The sequence below is a fragment of the Protopterus annectens genome, chromosome 2.part0 (genome assembly GCF_019279795.1).
Source record: "Protopterus annectens isolate FY-2018-M chromosome 2.part0, PAN1.0, whole genome shotgun sequence".
Classification (NCBI taxonomy): domain Eukaryota; kingdom Metazoa; phylum Chordata; order Ceratodontiformes; family Protopteridae; genus Protopterus; species Protopterus annectens.
Genome location: NC_056728.1, coordinates 1435286648 through 1435307901, shown reverse-complemented (window position 1 = coordinate 1435307901; position 21254 = coordinate 1435286648). Strand labels below are relative to the sequence as shown.

The window sequence follows — 21254 nt, the reverse complement described above, 5'->3', positions numbered from 1 at the left end:
TCAATATAATGTCAGCAGCCAGAAAAGCAGTTTATGCAAGCTCTGTTTCTGTTTAATATAATGTCACCAGACAGACACAAAGCTCTGTTTCTGTTCAATACACACAACCCTCTGAAAAAACGGACACACAGCTCTGTTTCTGTTCTCTGAAAAAACGGACACAGCTGTTTCTGTTCAATATAATGTCACCAGCCAGAAAAGCAGTTAGTTTAATGGACACACAGCTCTGTTCAATACACACAACCCTCTGAAAAAATGGACACACAGCTCTGTTTCTGTTTGCTGAAAAAAAAAAAAAAAACGGGCACAGCTGTTTCTGTTCAATATAATGTCACCAGCTAGAAAAAGCAGTTTTAACGGACATGCACACAACCCTCTGAAAAAACTAAGAACCTACCCTTCCGAATGTAGTCTGGTATGCAAGCTCTGTTTATGTTCAATCAGCAGTTTAACGGCTCGCACCAAAAGATAATGTCACCCAGCCAGAAAAGCAGTTTAATGGACACACACACACAACCCTCTGAAAAAACTAAGAACCTACCCTTCCGAATGTACGGTATGTAATGCAAGCTCTGTTTCTGTTCAATCAGCAGTTTAACGGCTCGCACAAAAAGATAATGTCTCTGCCAGCCAGATATGTTCACACAACAACTTAAATGCAACCAAAAGATAATGTTTCCCCACTCTCTATTTGAACAGCCAGAATGCAAGCTCGATTCCGACAGGCTGATAGCCCTGACGGAGCTGACGTCATCACGCACGTGATGACATCAGCTCAAAAACCGGAAAAAAAAAATAAAAATAAAAAAAGCTGAGAAAAACTCAGAAATGAAGGGGTGCCACTCAGGAATTGTGGCACCCCATTATTTGGACCCCAAAACTCGGTAAAAACCGAGTAATTCGGGACAGTTGAGAGGTATGCCCCTTTCTGGGTTTTTTTTGACACAATATTTGCAACCTTTTCTTAGTCTATGTCAGAGCCCACATACAAGACACTACGGAGTTCCTCAATGTTATAAGGCAGACACAGTTGGAACCAGGCTGGTTTATGTGCACTTTAGATGTATCAGCTTTATAGGTTCATAGGTTCAAAGGTGTGTACTAGGCTAATGGCCCTGGATTCTTTACAAGCCTAGCCCATAGAAGTGCCCTGGCATCGTGCCACCCGATGTTAGTTCCCAGTGCCTCTATCAAGTAGAGCCACTGGAGTGATCCCCAGGGTAAACTTTCTATTTCCCATCCACTCATCAAGAGTTCTCTTGAAGAGGGCCAGTGAGGTGCTCTGCTTGACATGTATGGGAAGTCTATTTCAGAGCATGGGCAGTCTCTGGCATGTGGTGCAGAGGGATTGGGATTTCTTTAGATGTAGCATTTCTAACAGAGCTGGGTCAGACATGGCTTTGTAAGTCAAGCAGAGATCACCTCTTAGTAGATGATATGAGACAGAGAATAGCTGGAGTTTTTTGAGTCTGTCCATGTAGGACATGTGTTTAAGGCCTGAGATCCTCTTTGTGAGCTACTTTTGTGGCCTTTCCAGCTGTTGCATTTGTCTAGTGAGGTACATGCCAAATTGGGCATTATACTCAATGATTGGCCTAATGAGGGAAGAGTAGGGAGAGATGATGACCTCTTTCTTCCTGGATGCAAAACCCTTGGTAATGAGATGTACCACATAGAAGGACTTTCTGACCACAGTTGCAATGTGGTGGTTGAAGGAGAGGTTACTGTCAACCTGTGGCCGCAGATCTCTTATAATGCCTTCAGTGTTCAGTGGGCTCGCATTGATGTGGTAATTAGTGGGAACTGAGTTTTTCCCAAAGGGGATAACAACACATTTGTTTGGCATTAAGCTTAATGTCATGGTTTCGACATCAGTCATTGGTCTCAGTGAGGCCTTTCTGTAGGATGTCTGCATCACTTGGGGAGTTAATAATGGCTCCCAGCTTGCATTCATCTGCAAACTTGGTCAGCCAGAGTCCCTTTGTGTTGGCCTGGACTTCTGAGAAGTAGATGCCAAACAGGAGAGGACCCAGGACCTATCCCTGTGGGACTCTACTCATGACTGGTTGGCAGTCTGACTTGGAGTCTGCTACTTTCACACTGTAGGTTCTATCTGAGAGCCTATTTGCAACCCACCTAGTGATACAGTGGTTTATGCCTAGTTTGATGAGTTTATCAATAATTCCTGAGTGGGGAATGGTATCAAAGGCCTTGGCCAGATCAAGGTAGGCTGTATGAACTGCCTTGCCCTCATCCACAGCTCTGGTGACTGACTCAAAGAAGACAACCAGGTTGAGCAGGCATGATCTACCTTTCACAAAACCAAATTGCATGGGATCTAGAGTTTGGAGATTCCCTTTATCGTTGTAAATTAGGTCCATGATGATGCACTCCATAGCTTTACATATCAGACTCATCAGGCTAATGTGGCATTATGTACTAATATCCCTCATTGGGTAGGGTTGTTGGAACTGGAATACTGGTTGAACTGGATTCCTTTATATAGTCTAGGATTTAGTGCTTTCTTACTGTGTCTCACAGAGCATGTACTAACTAAGAATGTTTTTTACTTTAAAGAAGAATGTTATCTACAGCTTAGGGGTATTGCTATGGGGGCATCTTTTGCCCCCATGTATGCAGATCTATTTATGGGTTACATTGAGAAACAAATTATATATGATCCCATGCACAATCTTTATTTGGAATCTATGGATAGTTGGCGTTGTTACCTTGATGACTGCTGGTTGGTTTGGCAATCAGATGAGGAATACTTACAGGAGTTTGTCACTTACCTGAATGAAAACAAGAAGGGCATTCAATTTATACTTAACTTTAGGACTTCAAGGATAACTTTTCTGGATGTGGATAATCAATTACAGCAGGATGGGACTTTAATTACTCACATGCATTGTAAACATCCCCAGGTCAATACTTTGTCACAGGCTAATAGTTGTCACCCTCGACATATAGTTAAAAATATCCCTAAGTCCCAATTTATGAGGCTTCGTAGAATTTGTTCTTCAGATGAATTATTTACTTTACATGATCAACAGTTAGTTGCTAAATTTAGGAAGCAAGGGTACAAATACCAGGACATTATAAAATCTAGTAATTATGCTAGGAATTTGGACAGAATGGTATTACTAGAATATAAAAACAGATCGGTGGTTTCAGACACTTTGCTTAGGTTGGTCACTAGTTATGGCAGCAATACTTCTGTTTTGATTGAGTTAATGCATAAATAGTAAGGGATTCTCTTGTCTGATGACTTCTTGAGGGATCTGATACCTGCTAAATGTATTTTTTTTCTTATAGGAGGGGGTAGGACATTGGGTAGTTGGTTTAACCATCATAAAAAATTGTTTGATCGCACTATTGGGGCTCATCAGTCTACAATGTATGGTAAATTTTTGGTGGGATGTCAGCATTGTAATAACTTGTATGTGATACACAGAAATTTACTTCTCACAACACTTCATGGCTTTTCACTATTAAGGTGTATGGAAACTGTAAATTGGATTGGATTATTTATTTATTTATCTTTATGTACTTGTCGGGCTTTTTATGTAGGGCAGACTTCATGCTCCTTTACATTATGTATTTCTGAACATTTAAATGATATCAGATGTGCCTGGCAGTCTAATGCCTTATACAAATATACCTTTAAATATCCAACAGCTAGCTTTAGGTTTATTATTATTGATAGGATAATCTTCTTATTCTTTCGGATTTTCCCGGTTAGGGGTCTCAATAGCGGATCATCTGTCCACTCATGATTGGCAGTGGAGTTTTTAGGGCCAATTTAGAGTGTCCAATCCACCTACAGCATGTCTTTGGGATGTGGGAGGAAACCGGAGCACCCAGAGGAAACCCACGCAACCACAGGGAGGATATGCAGACTCCGCACAGAAGGCACCCCAGCTGAGGATCGAACCAGAGAACCTCTTGCTGTGAGGCAGCAACACTAACCACTGCACCACCTTGGCTGCCCATTATTGATAGGATAATGCTTAACAGTAAAGATAGATCAGGGTGGCGTGGTATTTTAGATTAAAAAGAGAAAATAATGGATTATTCAATTGGGAGCACTTTTTTCTCCAGGTCTTAAAGAAAATCTTGAAACAACCAATAGCATGTCTTTAGAGGGTATATTAAGACAGGGGTGGAGATATGTGTTAATGTTGCACTGAAGAAGGCTTTGTAGCTGAAACTGACATGTTGGTGTTCCTGACTTGATGTAAAATAAAGAACTTTGACTGACTTGTGAGTGCTGGCCATTTGGATGTTGCAGTTTACACCCCTCCCACATGAAAAAAGGGGCGGTCAAAGGGCAGACGATCAGACTGAGTAGACTCACTATGGACGAATTCACATTTTTGCAAGAGTAGATCAAGTTAAATGCTTTCTTCTTTGGCAAGGGTTATAATTTGGACTAGTTAGATACCATCAAAAGTTCGGTTTTGACGCTACAGACATTCAAAACCCATCCTATTTTGAATAGACAATGTTTAAATATTTCTGCTAGTCAGGCCCCTGATGTCTCCCCTGGTGTCTCCAAAGAAAGTTTTTCTTTGGCTTTTCCTATTCCAATTTGTAATGAGATGTGGTTGATTAAGAATATAATACAAGAAAACTGGAAGGTCATTTTGGGAAATACAGACTTGTATAAAGCCTTTTGTGACAAACCTAGATTCACCTTTAAGAAAGCTGTTAATTTTAAATCTATGTTTGAACGTAATAATTTCTGTCCTGAAATTGTACGTACAAGGAAGGTCCCCTTAGGTACACACAGTTGTGTTTTTTGTAAGCAATTAGGTTCATTAATAATTCATTCTCAGTATGTTTTCAACATTGTAATATAGTGGTTTAGGCAAGAGGAGATTTCAGCTACATTTCAAAAAAATGGAGTTTATGCAGCTGTCTCTGATTCCTGTAATGCATTTTATATTGGCAAGACTGTCAGAAATTTGAATAAATGGATTTATGAGCATGTTTTGGCTATTATGAAAAAGAACCACAAAAATGCATTAGCCAAACATGCTGCTATTTGTACAGATTTTAAGAAGTTTTTCTTTTGTGTAATCGATTCAGTTAATTCTGACTGCTTTGCTGGTGACTATAAAGTTCATTTAGAATGTAAGGAAAGCAGATGGCAGAGCAGACTGAGGGCAGATAGGTCTCAATGAAACAATTAACATTAAATGCTTTTTACAAGCACTTAGGATTTAATGGTATTTAAAATTTATTTTTTTTCAATATATGCTCTTAATTTATTGAAGTTGCTTTTTAGTCCTGTTACATTAAATTTTCAGGGAAATGTCATGTTCATGACATCATCAGTTTTATCCCTCATCGGCCGTATGTCTTACATGTTTTATGTGCAGTTCTTTTCAATTCTTGTGGTGGATCTACATTTTACATTTTCTGATGAAGTTCTTTCTGATTAAAGTAGAACAACAGTGCTAAATTTTGTGTCTGGAGACTTGCCTTGACATTACTTGGTTTTTGTTCAGAGTTTTTTTAGTTTGGTCTGGTTTGGAATGCTGCTGTAATCTGCCATATGATTCATCTATGTTTTTTGAATTGTAAGGTATTTTATAGTGCTGTATTAATAGCCATTTGCACAACAGTTTTCTTCTGTGGACAGATTTTGTTCTTGTCTGGTAGTTCAAAATTTACTAACACTAGTGAGTGCTTTTTTCTTGATTCTAATTGCTGGTCTGTTTTGTCAGTGATGTAACTGCCTTTATGTGGTGACAGATTCTGAGTATTTCTGCAGAGAGTATCAGCTAACCTCTATGACAATTGAGTACAACAGCTGGCACATTACCGTTTATGTGATAGTCTTCATTTGACAGTGTAGTGGCTGGAAGGCAACTGCTTCATGACATATGTAAAAGTAAAGTTATTGTTGTCAACATTTAGTCTATCTTCCTAGATGTCAATAAAATACAATGAGGCAGAGATGCATTTTTGCTTTCCCAGATTAAACAAACTACCAACACAAATGATGTATAAATAAAATCCTATATTATCACTTCTGTGATGTTTGAAGTTATCAGAACGACTTTCTTAAGATTTGTCTAAAATATATTCAAAATTTAGTTCATTTTGTTATACTATATTTCCTTATGCAACATGCTTTCTTATAATACAAACAAGTGTTGTTTTCATTACTGTAAACAGTAGACTGAATTTGTCTGCTGTGTCTTAACCATTTTCAATGCTCCTATGTATGTTTCAGGTACCTAGAATTCTTTCCAGTTCCCACCAATGTAACCACAGACTTCCTGTTTGAAAAGAGTGCAAACTACTTCCACTCAGAGGACGCCCCTAGACGAGCATATGCCTTAATACCAAAGGCAAAACTCCTTACCATTCTTATTGATCCTTCGGACCGTGCTTACTCGTGGTACCAGGTAAACATATATGATGGTGCTAAACTCTACCATGTTACCTCAGAAGTGCATGACAACCAGCTGTGCCTGACCACTCAAAACTGCATAGATCTGTCTGCCTATGAAGCAGCCATTGTCATCTAAAATAGTATCTTAGAAACAAAAATACTGCTATTTAATAGAACTAGCTTAGTCTGACAATCTTGCTTACACAGTTATTAACCACTAAGTGTATAGATCTCTAGTGGTGCTTATTGTATTGGTATGCAGGCAGTAAAAGTCAGTAAATGAATGAAAGAGTGAGTGCATGAATGAAGCAATGAATGACACCATGTTGTTTCTTTGGAAACAGAATTATTTTTTTCTGAAAAGGACTGTTCAACTTGAAACATAGCGACAGTGGCACTTTGTTTCTACATAAACTGACTTCTGAGACAGCATTTCTAATTTACCTAGTTATAGGGCAGCAGTTTATTTTGAATAATTTCAGTCCCCCACTACCAACAACAACAACAAACATTTTACTTACTTGTACTTCCTAAATAAAGAGTATAGACAAAAAAGTTATTAGGATCTGGTATGACTGGCCAGAACATAACTCAACAACTCATGCTATGGAATAAGTATTGCATGGAGTATTAATTTCATGCTACAAAAAAGGTTTAAAAACATGCACATCTTCTACCTCCTGAAGGCGCTACATCTGTTGCTGTATCATTCCCTGTAAAACCCAGCTAGTTAGAGTAATAACATTCATTTTGAATGAGGACTTTTCATCATACTTTTCTTCAACCAGTTATGTTTTGCTTCCACAGATTATAACCTACTGAATTATTTGATTTCTATGAAGATTACCCAGAGAGCTGCTTCCTTAGTTATACATTCAAACAAAAATGTCGTCTTTCTTGTCCTAACAAAGAAACAGTGCTAGCTAATTTGCAGTGTGCTTAGCTACATAAGTATTATGATCAAATTGTTAGACATTGTTGCAAAATAACATCACTGTTACTTTAGGTTTTATAGACTCAATATTTTCTTGTGAAATGTTGAACAGCTTTTGAAATTGTTTCAGAATAAAAATATGAATGCATTAAATGGTTAGATATGGTTAACTATGAGCAATGAATCAAATGCAGCTGTGTGGATTGCGGAGTTATAGAAGGAAGAGGTGAAGTAAATAGGTTGAAGAGGAAATCTAGGAAGCAACTGTGTCATTAAACAAGAATACAGAAACATGTGGACCACAAAGCAAAGACTGGGGATAGATGCAGTGTCAGTCAAGTCCTTAACAGGAGTAGAATTAGTTCTTCCTCATAATCATTATTTTATGAATGTGATAGTCACTAAACTTGGTATAAATTCACAGAGAGAAAGAAATGAAAGAGAAAATAAAATATAAAATATTAAAAATACTGGTAATAAGAACTATGTAATAAGATATGTAAACACAAGTCACAGATTAAAAATGTTGTAAACATTTTATGATGGGCTAGGCTAGACCCTGGCAATGGAGACTGGGTCTTAGGACATGGAATATCACCTCAATTCATATATGAAAGGTTGAAAAGTACTATAGAAAGACATCTGGTCTAACCTGTGCATACAACATTGGTTCTGGAAGGTGACTTCTCTTTCAGGGCTGGCCTCTCTTGCATGGTACTGCTGCAGTTAAGAGATGTACCTGGTTGGTGTTTGAATATTCAAAGAGTCCTTACAGTCAGAGTTAGAGTTGATACATAAGACAGCAACCTCAGTGTAACTAGAAGTTGCATTTAGGAAACATCTGCCTGCTGTTTAAGTATGTGTACCTAACAGCTTGTTTGGTGTATTAGGTTTTCTTGAAGACCATAGAATTGGTGCTTCATAGGGTTCCACCTACTTACTTAGTAGTTGTACTAGGAAACTTCAAGGCAAACATGAATGACAGTGACAGAGACAAAATTAAGGCCATAACTGTGAGTATCTGCTTGGCTGATATTTGCCAAATTGGTGATTTTGGACTAGCCATGGACTGTACATAATAAGCACTATGTTCAGTCACAAAACTCCACATAACTAGACTTGGCAGAAGAATATCTGGAGGAATACAGTTGATGACTGACTTTGTAGTTATGTATCTAGACCTATAGCCATGTGTTACTGACTTTGTAGTTATGTATCTAGACCTGTAGCCATGTGTTACTGACTTTGTAGTTACATCATCATTCCTAAAGACATATGTTGTTCACTTTGAGTATATGCCATCAGACATGAAGCCATATGTTGTAGAGTCCCACGTCAGCAGAGGTGTTGAACTGTCAGCTGATTACCACATGGGGCTGAGTTGGATCAGGCTGCAGTGGCAGCAGCTGTACGAACCCAACAAAGAGAAACATGTAAGAACATGTCCTGGAGGCACCTAAAAGATGCTTCAGAGTGGGATAAGAACACATATCACCTATAACAAAAAAGGCAGCCACCTCTGTAAAAAATAAAATAAAATAGTAAAACAACATTTGTGAATGTAACATATTCAACTACAGTGGGTTAGATATTACGAAATGCCACTTTGATTTATTTGAAAAATGTTTCACTATTTGTTCCACACAGTACAGGTGATGTTGTTGATGGTTTGGTGGAATTCAAATTTTTGTTAGGAAGCTGAATATATCTTATATGTTTCAAGATTCTAATCAACAGAGTTAACCTGGCAGTTACGCCCTAATGCCACACCTAGATCTGGATTAAATGAGCATGTATCCATTAATAGTGTGTTAAGCCTGAGATCAGCTAAGCTATAAATCTTGTTATTACAATATATTTTATATTTTTATTTTATTTTAGAATGTTTAAATGTTTATGCATTTATATTTTTAAACACTGAATACTTTATATTGTTGAATGCATTTTAATGGTTAAGACAAGCTTGAAGCAAGGATCAATTTAACCTTTGTGAACGCTTTAATTGTGATAATTGGCTGTTTTTTTATTAGTTGGTTGATTACTTAAATTAATTTGATGTGGTGGATCTACTCATGCTTTGATAAAGTCCTTTGGGATGAAAGTGCTTAGCACAAGTTAACTGGTATTAAAGTGATTAATTATCTGTGGTCTTGCTCCTTCCTTCATTTATAGCAACTCTGTTTTTGTTTTACTAACAAATATCACCTATGAACGAGCATCTGCTGTATACAGGGGAGGTCAAGGAAGTGGACTCTAAACTGTTTCTATAACTGAAGCAGTAGCAAGGACTGCTGCAATGGACTGTACCTGAAAGATAGTTGGTGCATTTCATGACAGCAATTCTAGTGCCTTCTGGTGAACATTAGCAGTTAGGAAAGATGGCAAGTTAAGGAAATAGGCCTTTTATGCATTGTTTGTAGGAAGTCTTCAAGTCTGACTAATGGAGATTGACAGACATGGAAGACACCAGCTATGGCATTCAGTGAAGGGTTGGATGGGGAAGTACATTGGTAAGACCATGAAGAATTAATTTTATATGGCCTAAAAGATGTTTGGCATACCATATGGAGGGTAGGCATTGCCCAAGTTCTCTGCATCAGCAGTGGAGGAACACTGATCACAGCTGTGGGCATATTCAAGCAAGTGAAAGGAATACTTTGAGAAACTTCTGAACTCTGAGATAGATTTCATTGAGAAGTTAATGTCAGAAGCAACAGATGGGATACGATCCATATCTGATGAAGTCACTACAGCAGTTACAGTTATTTATTTATTTTTATTTTCTTTTATTTCATGACTGAGTTAGTCCGAGATAACGGCCTGATTCATGGGAGACACAATGACATATTTATACTGAATACTGGAAATTTGTCCAGGACACCATGTAAATGTTCCTACTGTTTCTATGCAATCAGTGGCACCAGGGGGCTTTCACTAGTGCCTGCAGAATTCCAAGATGGAGGGGGAAAGGGAAAAGCAGGAAATTGGATTACTGCAGACTACTAAAATGTCACAAACAGACTCTGTAAGAGAGGCGATTGTTGTTACAGAGTTGGAGAAAGAAGGTCTGGAAACTCGTGTTGGTGGAGATGATGGATTGCACTGAGCCAAATGTTGATGGACGTTGCTGTGATCAGTAAAAAATGTTTACATGAAAAGAAATGGTAAACAAAGGAAAGGCAGATTCTGTGAATGATGTTGAAAGAATTTAAAACAAAGAATAGTGACATTATTAACAGGTATAAAAGTTATGGATAATATTATTTTACCTTTGGTTTTTAAAGTGCAGGACATATGAGCATTAGTACACAGACGACTTGTGAAGTTCTTTTGAAACTTTTACTTTACTAAGAAAAATATGAATGATGAAAAGGAGCTTATTTGCACCATGGAATGAGTATATGTTTCAGAACGTGGGACTGCAGTTAAAAAAGAAAATAAATGTGCACTTTGGAACATCTGACATAGAGGAAATGTTAGTAAAGAAGTGTTTTCTGTCTATTTGTAACAAGGTACATAAGAGTAAATACACACTGAAACAAATATTTGGACAGGGTGACACTGGCTGTAAATGTGCATATTTTAAGCCTTATAACTATGAATGTGAAACAGGGAACATTGAGGGATTGAGATCAATCTAAAGCATTTTTGTATGGGGATGCAAAGCACTTGGAGCAAGACTGTAATAAAAGAAGATGTGGTAAATGTGAGGAAAGGTGACATATCACAAATATTGTAGGCCTGTGTGTAGAAAAAGCAATAAATTTGGACAACTTTGGTTTGACTGTCCTTTACTAGAAAACGAAAGGTTAGGAGAAGAAGAAGAAAAAGAGAATATTTGAGAAGAAAGACAAGCTAAGGAAGATATTAGTGGACACAGTATAATGGAGGGGATAACTAAACACAATGTACCTAATATGGAGAAGGATGATGGGAATGAGACAGGAAATATTTTACAAAGAGTAAGTATTACACTGTAAGATAAAAACAGATACGGAAATAAAGAACGGAAAGAGGGTGCATTTGAGACAAAAGAAGATCAAGATGAAAATTATGTTAAATCAGTTGAGGGAGGTTGGTGGAGGGTGCTGAGAAGGAAAATAAAAATAAAAACTAGAAATAAGAAAGACACCAAAAAAGAAAGTGTAGGCTTAGGAATACTAGCACTAAATGTGAACAGCATTCAAGATGATATATGAGGTATGTTAGTGACTAAATGGTGTGAAAAATGAAGGTCTTATGTTTGTTAGATGTAATATGTGTGAAGAAAGGAAAAAAAAAAAGAATTGAGGCAATATGGGATCAATATGGGAGAAACGACATGGGTCCAGGAATGTGATTTTTTTTTTTAAGTGAAGAGATAAAGATACTGGATGTGATGGTAGTAGAACCTGGAAGACTAGTGGTATTTGAATGTTATAAAATATTTTACAAAATGGCGTGGGTGAAAAGTATGGTAAAAGAATGGATGGGAGAAAACATAAACATTTGGAGAGGAGTTAAATAAGGATGTCCATTACATATGTGTCTGTTTGTACTAGTAATTAATGTAATAATTCAACCACTTATGTGTGAAATGAAAGAATCAAAATGGTAGATGGGAAAAGGAGTCATAATGCCTGTTGTTCTGTCATATGCAAATAATTTAGTGACTGAGGCTAAAGTAAGATATGGATGAGTGAAGTTGTGGTAAGAGAAGAAGAATTATTAAAGAAAGGTTGGTTAAAGTTAAATAAAGCAAAAAGCAAAAGGTTTGATAAAAAAGTGGACTATATTATACTAAGGAATGAAATTTGGAGAGTATGCAGTTGTAATGGAACAGTGGAAAATAATGTTGCAAGAAGTAAAAACAATTCTTATCATGGAGAGGTTTCAGTCTCTCATTTAACAAAAAGTATGTATAATAAAAGCATATTTGTAAAACTACCAGATTTGGGGAGCATGCATTTTTCCAACTAACTGGGGAAAGAGATGTTTGAAATATTTTTATTCATTTTATTAAGAGGGTCAAGACTGTACTCCATAAAAAGAGGAGTGCTGTAAATGAAAAGGGAGGAAGTTTAAATCTAAAAAATCCTACAGTGTATCTGCATCTATGAATTTTGTCTGGAAAATAAAGAAGACAAAAGAGACAGAAACTTATAAATGATGGAGAAAATCTTATATGTAAGGTATGAAGAAGGGTAAATAAATAAGAAAAGATGAAAGAAAAAAATGAGAAATTAAATTATTTAATGTTTAAAATTAATAAGATTGACAAAAACAGAAAATTATGGTATAACAATATTATGAAAATATTATATGGTATATCCTTGGAAGGAATTAAAAGAAGATAAAAAAATATGATATAAAGGATAGAAGGAAAAGGTTTTAGAATTTTTAAGAATCAGGGAATTTCCTGTGAAGAACTTTGTTGGATTAATGACCAGTTAAAAGTAATATGAAATATAAGGTACTGGAAGAAAGAAATAACAAAACATCATTTTTAATATGTAAAAGAATGAACAATTTTGAGAGGTTTTTAAAAAGAAATATGAATGAGAAGGAGTTAAAATTGTACCAATTTATATGATATTATATGGACAGTATGAGAAAAAACAACTGTGAAATTGAAACATGGGATTGATCAAATATTGTTTGTAGCAATCTGGAGATTATGGAAAAGAAGATTTGGATTACTGTATGGAAAATACAGATGATAGAAAATGTGCCAGATGGAATAAAAAGATGGTTCTATAAGAAAAGAGGTTGCTAAAGAATTAAAAAAAACTTAAAACTAAAAAGATTTTTCTAAAACCTGGGCTTAGGAAAACCTTTTATTTTCTTGAAATGATGAAAATAGAATAATTGTTTTTCATTGTAGATATCTTAAGGTTTCAGATAAAATCAAAAGAAATTATAAGATATATGTTTTGAATATGAATGTGTAAATAATGTAAAGAAGTATAAGTAGTGAAAGATGTAAGCAAGGTAACCCTTACTCTTTTTGACAAATGCGATCCAGGTGAAAGTGCTGAAGGTAATGAATGATGTATTGGCACCATGGTTAATGTGCCTCTGTAGGAAAGATGAGGACAGTAACTCTAGAACAGTCAACCAAGGTCATGATCCCCATTTTCAAAAATGGGAATAAGAAGGTGTGACCTAGTTAGAAAGGTTATTTTCATCAACCTCCCTGTAGAAACTTATGCCAGAGTGCAGGAAGTAGGCATGAACCTGTAGCTGACTCTCTGATTCAGGATAAATTATGCAGATTCTGTCCTAAATGTGAAACAGTAATTCAGTCATTTGTCCTTGCACAGACATTTGAGGGATTGTGAAGTATTTGTATTTGTCACCATCATCTGCCTTGTGAACCTGGAGAAGGCAAATGAAAGCACCCTTGAATATTTTGTGAAAAATGCTACAGTAGTATGGGGTCCCAGAATTGCTCCAAAAAGCAATTTGGTACCTGTACCCATGAAGCAAGAGTCATGTTCACCATCTTATTTTTAAGTCAAATATATTCAGGGTAAGTTCAAGCCCATGCCATTGGAGTGTATTGTGTCCCCTTGTGTTTATGATATTTATGGACAAAATGTCAAGGCTCAGTTGAGGTTCTAAACATCTTGTTTGACACTGTTAATATTGCATATATGTTGTTTGCAGACACTGTCATCTTCATGATTTCAATTAACTGTCCAACTAGTAAGCAGTGGAAATGCTCATAGCTGAGTGTAAAATAGGTACAATGAAAATTAGCATAACATCAGGTCCCAGTGGCCTGATGGATAAGACATTGGTCTCCTAAGCCAGGGATTTGTGGGTTCGAGTCCCATCTGGGATGATATAGTCTTGATAAAAGAAAAGAGGTTTGCTGTATACAGGTGAAAGACGAACAGTTACTCGAAGGGGACAATTTTAAAATCTTGGGGTCTTTTTTATCAGCAACAGTAGAGGGGACTGTGAGATTTACTAATGAATTTGTGCTTCAGCAGGCCTTTTACTGGACTATGCTGGTGATATGAAATCAGAGTAAACATGAAGTTTACAATTTACTAGCCAGTCACATCACCATCCTCACCTGTGGTTGAGTGTGGAACAGTGACTGAAAGGATGATATCATTGCTATAAGTGACAGAAATGAGGCATCTTGGCTGGTTTATGTGAAAGAGTGTGGAGCTTTGAAATCTTCAGGTATGAGAGAGTAACTGTCAGGAGGCAGTTGAGTTTGATTGGACACCTACTGAGGACACCTTTTGGGTACCTTCTACAAGGGGTGTACCAGCTGCAGCTTACTTGGAGGAGACTTCGAAGGAGTCCAAGGAAACTCTGGAGGGACTGTATCTCTCAGCTTGCCTGGTGGTGATCCCACAGAGATGAGATAAGGACTGTTAACTGGGAACAGCAATGATATAAGGGAGCAAATTGGGAAATTGCTCTGGGCCCAATCTCCTTGGTGGCCCTCAGTTACTGAAAAAAAATGGGTGATTACTCGAAAACTCTCACATGGATGTTTCTGGAATAACCACATGCTCAGATACCAGAAATGGGAACTTTAGTAAAACAAGCCAATGTTTTCTGGCTGTTTGAGCCAGAGGTCACCTTGAAAACACCCCAATATTTCTGAAATTTAAATGATAATAGCCAGTATGGTTCCAATTATTTTTAAAACCTGCACCAATTGAGTGCTACAAGTGCAGGTTTCATTGTGCTTATAACCCTCCAAAGGGAAAAATAAGTAAAAGAAAAATGAATTAAAAAAAAAGAAAAGAAAACTACACAGTACATGTCTAACTTGATTGTGGGAGACATAGTTTTCCTGTCCTCCTGTATTGGTTCACTTTCTCCTGGACTGTTAGGTGCTGGTACACAAGACACTGACAATACCTTCTGCATTGGTGCAGACAGCTGTGACATACAATGTAATGAGCACTGGCTCTGATGGTAGCCACTGTCACTTGTTGCTGGATATAGCTGTGGCTACTCCTACCATATCCATGTTGTACACCAGTAATCCTCAGTGTTCAAAACGGCTTAGCAGCAATGTTTCTCATATGTCTCTGAATTATACCACCCTGTTTAATATCATTTGCATAATCCATGTATGTCATTATATATTTATTTAGTTCTTCATTTATTTATTGCTTGTTGACATAGTAGGTGGGCTGATCTTTGGACCATTTTCAGCCATAACTTGGGTGCAGATGCATGGAGTTTTAAATAGACTGGCAAAAATACTGAGTCTATTTTATAGCAATTATCACACTCTTTTACAGGAACTTTCAGACAAATAGTATGACAGTTTGCAACATTTTTCACACGGTTCACAAGTTTATTGAGCAATGCTCATGTTAATAAAGTTCTTTGGGGTGTGTGTACTTTTTTACACACACACACACACACACACACACACACACACACACACACACACACACGCACACACACACACACATACACACACACACACACACACACACACACAAACACACACACAGCTATATATATATATATATATATATATATATATATATATTATATATATATATATATATATGGATTCACTTTAGAAGCTTGAAATACTGAAATATCGAAATTCAGCATTTCGAGCCCATAAAGTGGAATCCTGAGAATAGTGAAAGCTCAGAAGCACGAAATTCAAAACCACTAATACTGGCGGTTTTGAATTTCGCGCTTATGAGGTTTCACTGTGGTTATTGATTCAGGTAAGTGTGTGTGTTAAGGGTTTTGGGTAGGGGTTGTGGTGTATGTCAGTGTGTTTTCTTGCTGTGATGTGTGTGTGCTAGGAGAATGTAGCTTGTGTGGTGGTGTTTCGTGTGCGTTTGCGTGTAGTGCGACCTTGGAGTGAGAATATTTAAGTAGGGGGGTGTGGGGGGTGCAGGAGGGCTTGTCCCCTTGCTATTATGTAGTAGAGAGCTTGTGTTTGTGTGTGGGGAGGATGGTGTGTGTGTGCAGTAGAAGTGCAAAATTCAATATCTCTGGTGTGCGAGATTTTGAATTTCGGGGTTCTGAGTTTTTGTTGTTTCAAAGATTCGACTTTATAGCTTTGAAATACTGAATTTCGATATTTCAGTATTTCAAGGATATAAAGTGAATATATATATATATATATATATATATATATATAAAATATATGGAAATGGTCCATATCATTGAACATTTGTAATGTCAAAAAATTTTTACGCCCACAGATGTGATTGAATCTCATTTGATTGCTTCTCTTGGCATTAGGTCTATGCAAGATTGTGAACAATGGGGATCGGGGAATTTGCTCTTTCCCCACTATACAGTCTTAGAGTTGGTTTATATAATTACAAAAAAGTGTATATCACATATAATCTTCTGTACAGTCATTGTCAATCAAGCATTATATAGCTCATTCAATTCCTGCCTTCCCTAAAACCTCATTCCTCCTCCAAAACATCACTGCATGTGTATTGTTCCCACAATTCCCATTTTTGTACGTATTTTTTTCTACTCTTTTCTGAAAATCCCACTTCCAGCCCTTTTTATCTCTGTTACTATATTCACTACTTCAAATATGCTTGGTTTAGACTTTGATTTCCATTTTCTAGAAATTGCTTTTTTAATATTCAGAGAAATTTTAGCCAGTTTAGGGAAATTAAAGGTAGGTTAGTATAATGCAAACAGGAACTACTTATGCCTGAGTATGTCTAGGCAATTCATTTCCTGTATCATAGCTCAAAAAAAAAAATAATTTCCTTAGATACACCAATTTGCATACCCAGTATTTCTGACAGGGTAATCAGAACTCATTGCACTCCCACAAAATATGTTCCCTATTACCTCTTTTTTCCCCATCACACCTCCAGCATTTGCAGTCTAACTTGGGAAATATTTTTGGAGTCATCTCGGGGTATAAAAATATCTATGCAAATACTCCAAAGAAAAAAATCTAAGTCTTCCAGATTCTGTTGCATAGTTGAGAGCCATACATATCTCCTCCCATTGTTTCTTTATGAATTGCGTATCCGGTCTCTTTTCTAACCTCCTCTGACTGATTCCTGTAATTATCACACAATATTTTATATGCCCTACTAATTATCCCTTTTTAACAGCATCGTCTCTTCTAGATTGAACTAAAAACTGTACCAGTGTTGGCCTTTCACTAAGGATTCCCCACCCCTTTTTCTTTGCCTATACTCTGATATCAATCCTTAATAGGAAGACAGTCTGTAACCTGCAGTCCAAATGGATTCTTGCCCTCTTCCCATTCTATTACCTTTCCCTCTCTAATTATTTGCTCCAAATACTTTGGTTCCTTTGCTAGTTTTCTCCAGTAAATTCCTGCCTCCTTCTGCTTGTTCTCTGTACCCTTAACTTAAGTCATCCCAACTGGCAGAATCTCCTATCTCCATTCCTATGTTGGCTTAGTTCTTAGTTCTTAGTTACTTTCTGCTACTAGAATTCTGTATGGCTAATTTATTATTCTCCTTAAGGACCCTCCAAGATAAAGTCCTTCAACTCTTTATTAATTGCTATCCACAACTTTTCTTCTGGTTAATAAAAATATGCCTGGTCTGTGTACAAAACTAAAGGGACTAAAAACATTTTCACTGCTTACATCTGGCTATCCATATGCATAAATGAAAGCATCCAGTTCTTCAGTTTTTGTATTATCGTTTGCCTAGTCTCTTCCCGCATATCCTTAGCTGCCATAACAGAGTCCTTTTTAGTCCATACTCCTAAGTGCTTCATTTTATCATTTCCAAAGTATTCTTGATAAAAAATAAAGTAGGTGAATTGGATGACTATTTATGAAAATAAGTACCTGCCACACCTTTTCAACCTCAGTAAGAGTGATGGTAACCCAATACACAGTTGCCTCCCTCCACCCATTTTCCCCACATCCATATTTCCCCCACCCATATTGTGGAAATACACCATGAGGGAACTGTAATAAGTGTAATATTATGTTAATTAAATATTTTTAATAATTTTTCAGAATGATTCCACTACTTAAATAAGAACTGTGGTAATGTACAATACTAGAATCTACTTTGTAGAAAACTTGATTGGTGTCTTTATGTTGGTTGTACAGCACGTTCCCTAGGAGATAAAATTTCAGTTGCGTTATATGTTGTAAAAGCAGGAATGTTTTATATAACCACAGCTTGGTTAACTCAAATGCTGCATCCGGCTTTAGGCATTGGTCCTGTTTCTCAAAGTGTTACTGTTCACAAGGAACATTTTCAAAGAATTCTTGATAAAAAAGAACAAAGGCAAAAAGTAAAAATGGGGAGCTGTTCCCTTTGTGTTGAATAGCTATTACTGAATTTCATTGTTTAAATGGAAAGCAAATAATAGATAGTAGAACTATTTTTCTTTATTTCTTACAGTTGGTATTGATGAATGGATGTCATTTTATTTAGTTATTATTTATTTTTGTTATTTGATTTACCAGGAAAGTCCAACTGGCTAGGTGCCCTTTATCAGTGGTGGCCTGGGGAGAAAAGCTCTAAAGTATTACAAAAACATTATAAGAACAATATTTTTACAATCTTCAAAAATAACATAATACAAAAAAAATGAAAAAATAATCTACCATTTAAACAATTATACCAAATCAGACATAATGTAAAACCATTGGTTAAGAATAGATACAACTTATATGACAATTATTTAATATTCAGAGAAAATTTAGCCAGTTTAGGGAAATTAAAGGTAGGTTAGTATAATGCGAACAGGAACTACAGTATGAGGTGGGGGAGAAAAAATGGGTTATGGCATATTTAGATATAAAGTCAGATGAGAGAAACTGATCAAAATAAGGAAGCGAGGAAAGAAGAGGGAGTAAGGCGGTGTAAGGTTTGAAAAGGTTCATATCCAGGGGTTGAGCAAGAAGACAGACAGATTTTGGTTAAAAAGTATTTCAGAATGGTTTTAAAGAACTGGAGGGAGGGTATTGACCTGATGGATACAGGTAAGAGCTCCAGGCCTTAGCAACATAGTATGAGTAAAGACCACACTCGGCAGATTTGATAAGTTTGTGAACAGTTCTTCATCATTGGATTGCAATGATCAAGTGAGAACATAATTGTGTAGAATGGTATTTATTGCTGGACAAGCAGATCGATGCTGGATAATTTTATAGGTGGTGGGAGGCTATGTATATGTTAGTGGGTGATGTAATTCTAAGCAGTTTTAGACTTTTTAATGTTGTACAGTGGTGGGTCCCAATAAGAATCATTTTAGCCATTAAATATAGGAAATCATTTCCTCATCATGATTTTTTGTGCAATTTTCACCCTGCAACTGCTGTTTATTTATATATATATATATATATATATATATATATATATATATATATATATATATATCCGAAGAAGTTAACTTCATTTTATCTGCAACCTGTGGGTATACGGATCCATATCGGATCCAAGCCGGCAACTTTTTTCTAGCATCTGCTCCAATCTCTGAGCCCCTCCCCTTACCCATAATGCCCTACCATCTCCTATGTTACCCCAGATCTCATATGCTGCGCCAGTAGTGCGCATCGTGGTCTCCTTTGCTCTGAGCTAAAAAGGGATAGTAAGTGGAAACTTTCGATTATTTCTAAGTGTGCTTGTTTAGGATTACCTTCCTCCCCTTCTGTAGTAACGCGTTGGTCGTTAGTAAAAAAAAAAAAAAGTTTTTGTATTAAAATAGTAGTCAGGCCTGCCCTTCCCCCTACCAGTGTGTGTATGTTTTTTTGTTGGGAAGGTAGTACCTTTAACTTTGAGTGCAGAACTATGGCTGACCAGCCAAAGCCTGTGTTCAAAAAATGTACAGAGTGTGGCCATAAGCTTTCCCCTGCTGATGGTCACACTCTGTGTGTGATATGTTTAGGAGTGGCACATTTTCCACCCAGTGTGCTCTCTGTTCAGGCTTCAACCCTAGGGTCCTTAGGGATCGTAAGGCCAAGCTAGTTACCAAAGGCCTTCTCCCCATTGCCATGCTGGATTCTGCCTCGGCCTCGGTCGCTAGTGCACACCAGACAAGGACTCAACCTCCCTCTTCGTCTGGCGATGGGTCCTCTAAGGACATTTCTTCAGTCAGCGAGTCTGACAAAGATAAAGAAAAAGAAAAAGAGAAGGAAAAGGAAAGATGCAGAGAAGAAAGAGAGAAAAGAAAGACAGGCATCGCAAGAGATCTCCAGACAGGGACCTCTTTCTCAGCCCTCCATCCAAGACCATGAGGCCTGTTTCTCCTCGGCTCCGGTCACCACATTTCTCATCAGAGCCAATGGAACATTCGGACCCAAGGCCCTCCACCCCTCTGTGCAGACCAACCAGATCTGAGTCGGTGGCCTCTTTGAGGTCAATTCGGAGCCTATCGGACATGGATATGGACAGACAGGATGATGCGGAGATTTCTTCAGACCAAAATTCAGATCTTGCCAGGTCCCTCTCCCTCTGGAGGGGTGACCTCCATGCCTCTTTTCCGCCGCATCTCTCCTTCCCCAATCCGTGCTTCGGCTTCAGGGCTCTTGGATCCGAGGTTCTTCGGAGCTGGTAGCTCGGCACCGACAGTTCCTCCAACCTCAACTCCGGCTGTTACCTTAACTTCCTTGGATCTGACTTGTTCAGATCCGAGTGACTCTCAGAGCCATGGACAGGGAGTCGGACCAGGGGGAATGGATTCTTTGGCTCCGACTCTTTTGGGCCCGATCCATTCCCTCGGACCTCAGGCTACCCTGTCTTCAGCTCCAGTCCCCGCTTGGATCTGGGGAGGACTTCTCCCTTTGCCTTCGAAGTGGTGGAGAGGGTTCTCTCCCAGGGATTGAGACCCCAGCCCATTCCCTCGGATACCACCCAGGCCCCCCTGGATTTGGCGATGACTCCCTTCATCCTGTTTCAGGGACAGCCTGTGCCAGAGTATCCCCAGGTCATTTTCCCTGAGGAAACCCCTGCA

General features: G+C 37.6%; 1 protein-coding gene across 1 annotated transcript in view; it reads left to right on the top strand.

Moving 5' to 3' along the window:
• LOC122793530 (bifunctional heparan sulfate N-deacetylase/N-sulfotransferase 3-like) overlaps positions 1 to 21254 on the top strand; it is a 1344847-nt gene that overhangs the window by 1103970 nt on the left and 219623 nt on the right. The window contains exon 14 of the mRNA XM_044061660.1: positions 6245 to 6419. Within this exon, the coding sequence (XP_043917595.1) occupies positions 6245 to 6419 (175 nt within the window). The remainder of the gene's footprint in view (positions 1 to 6244; positions 6420 to 21254) is intronic.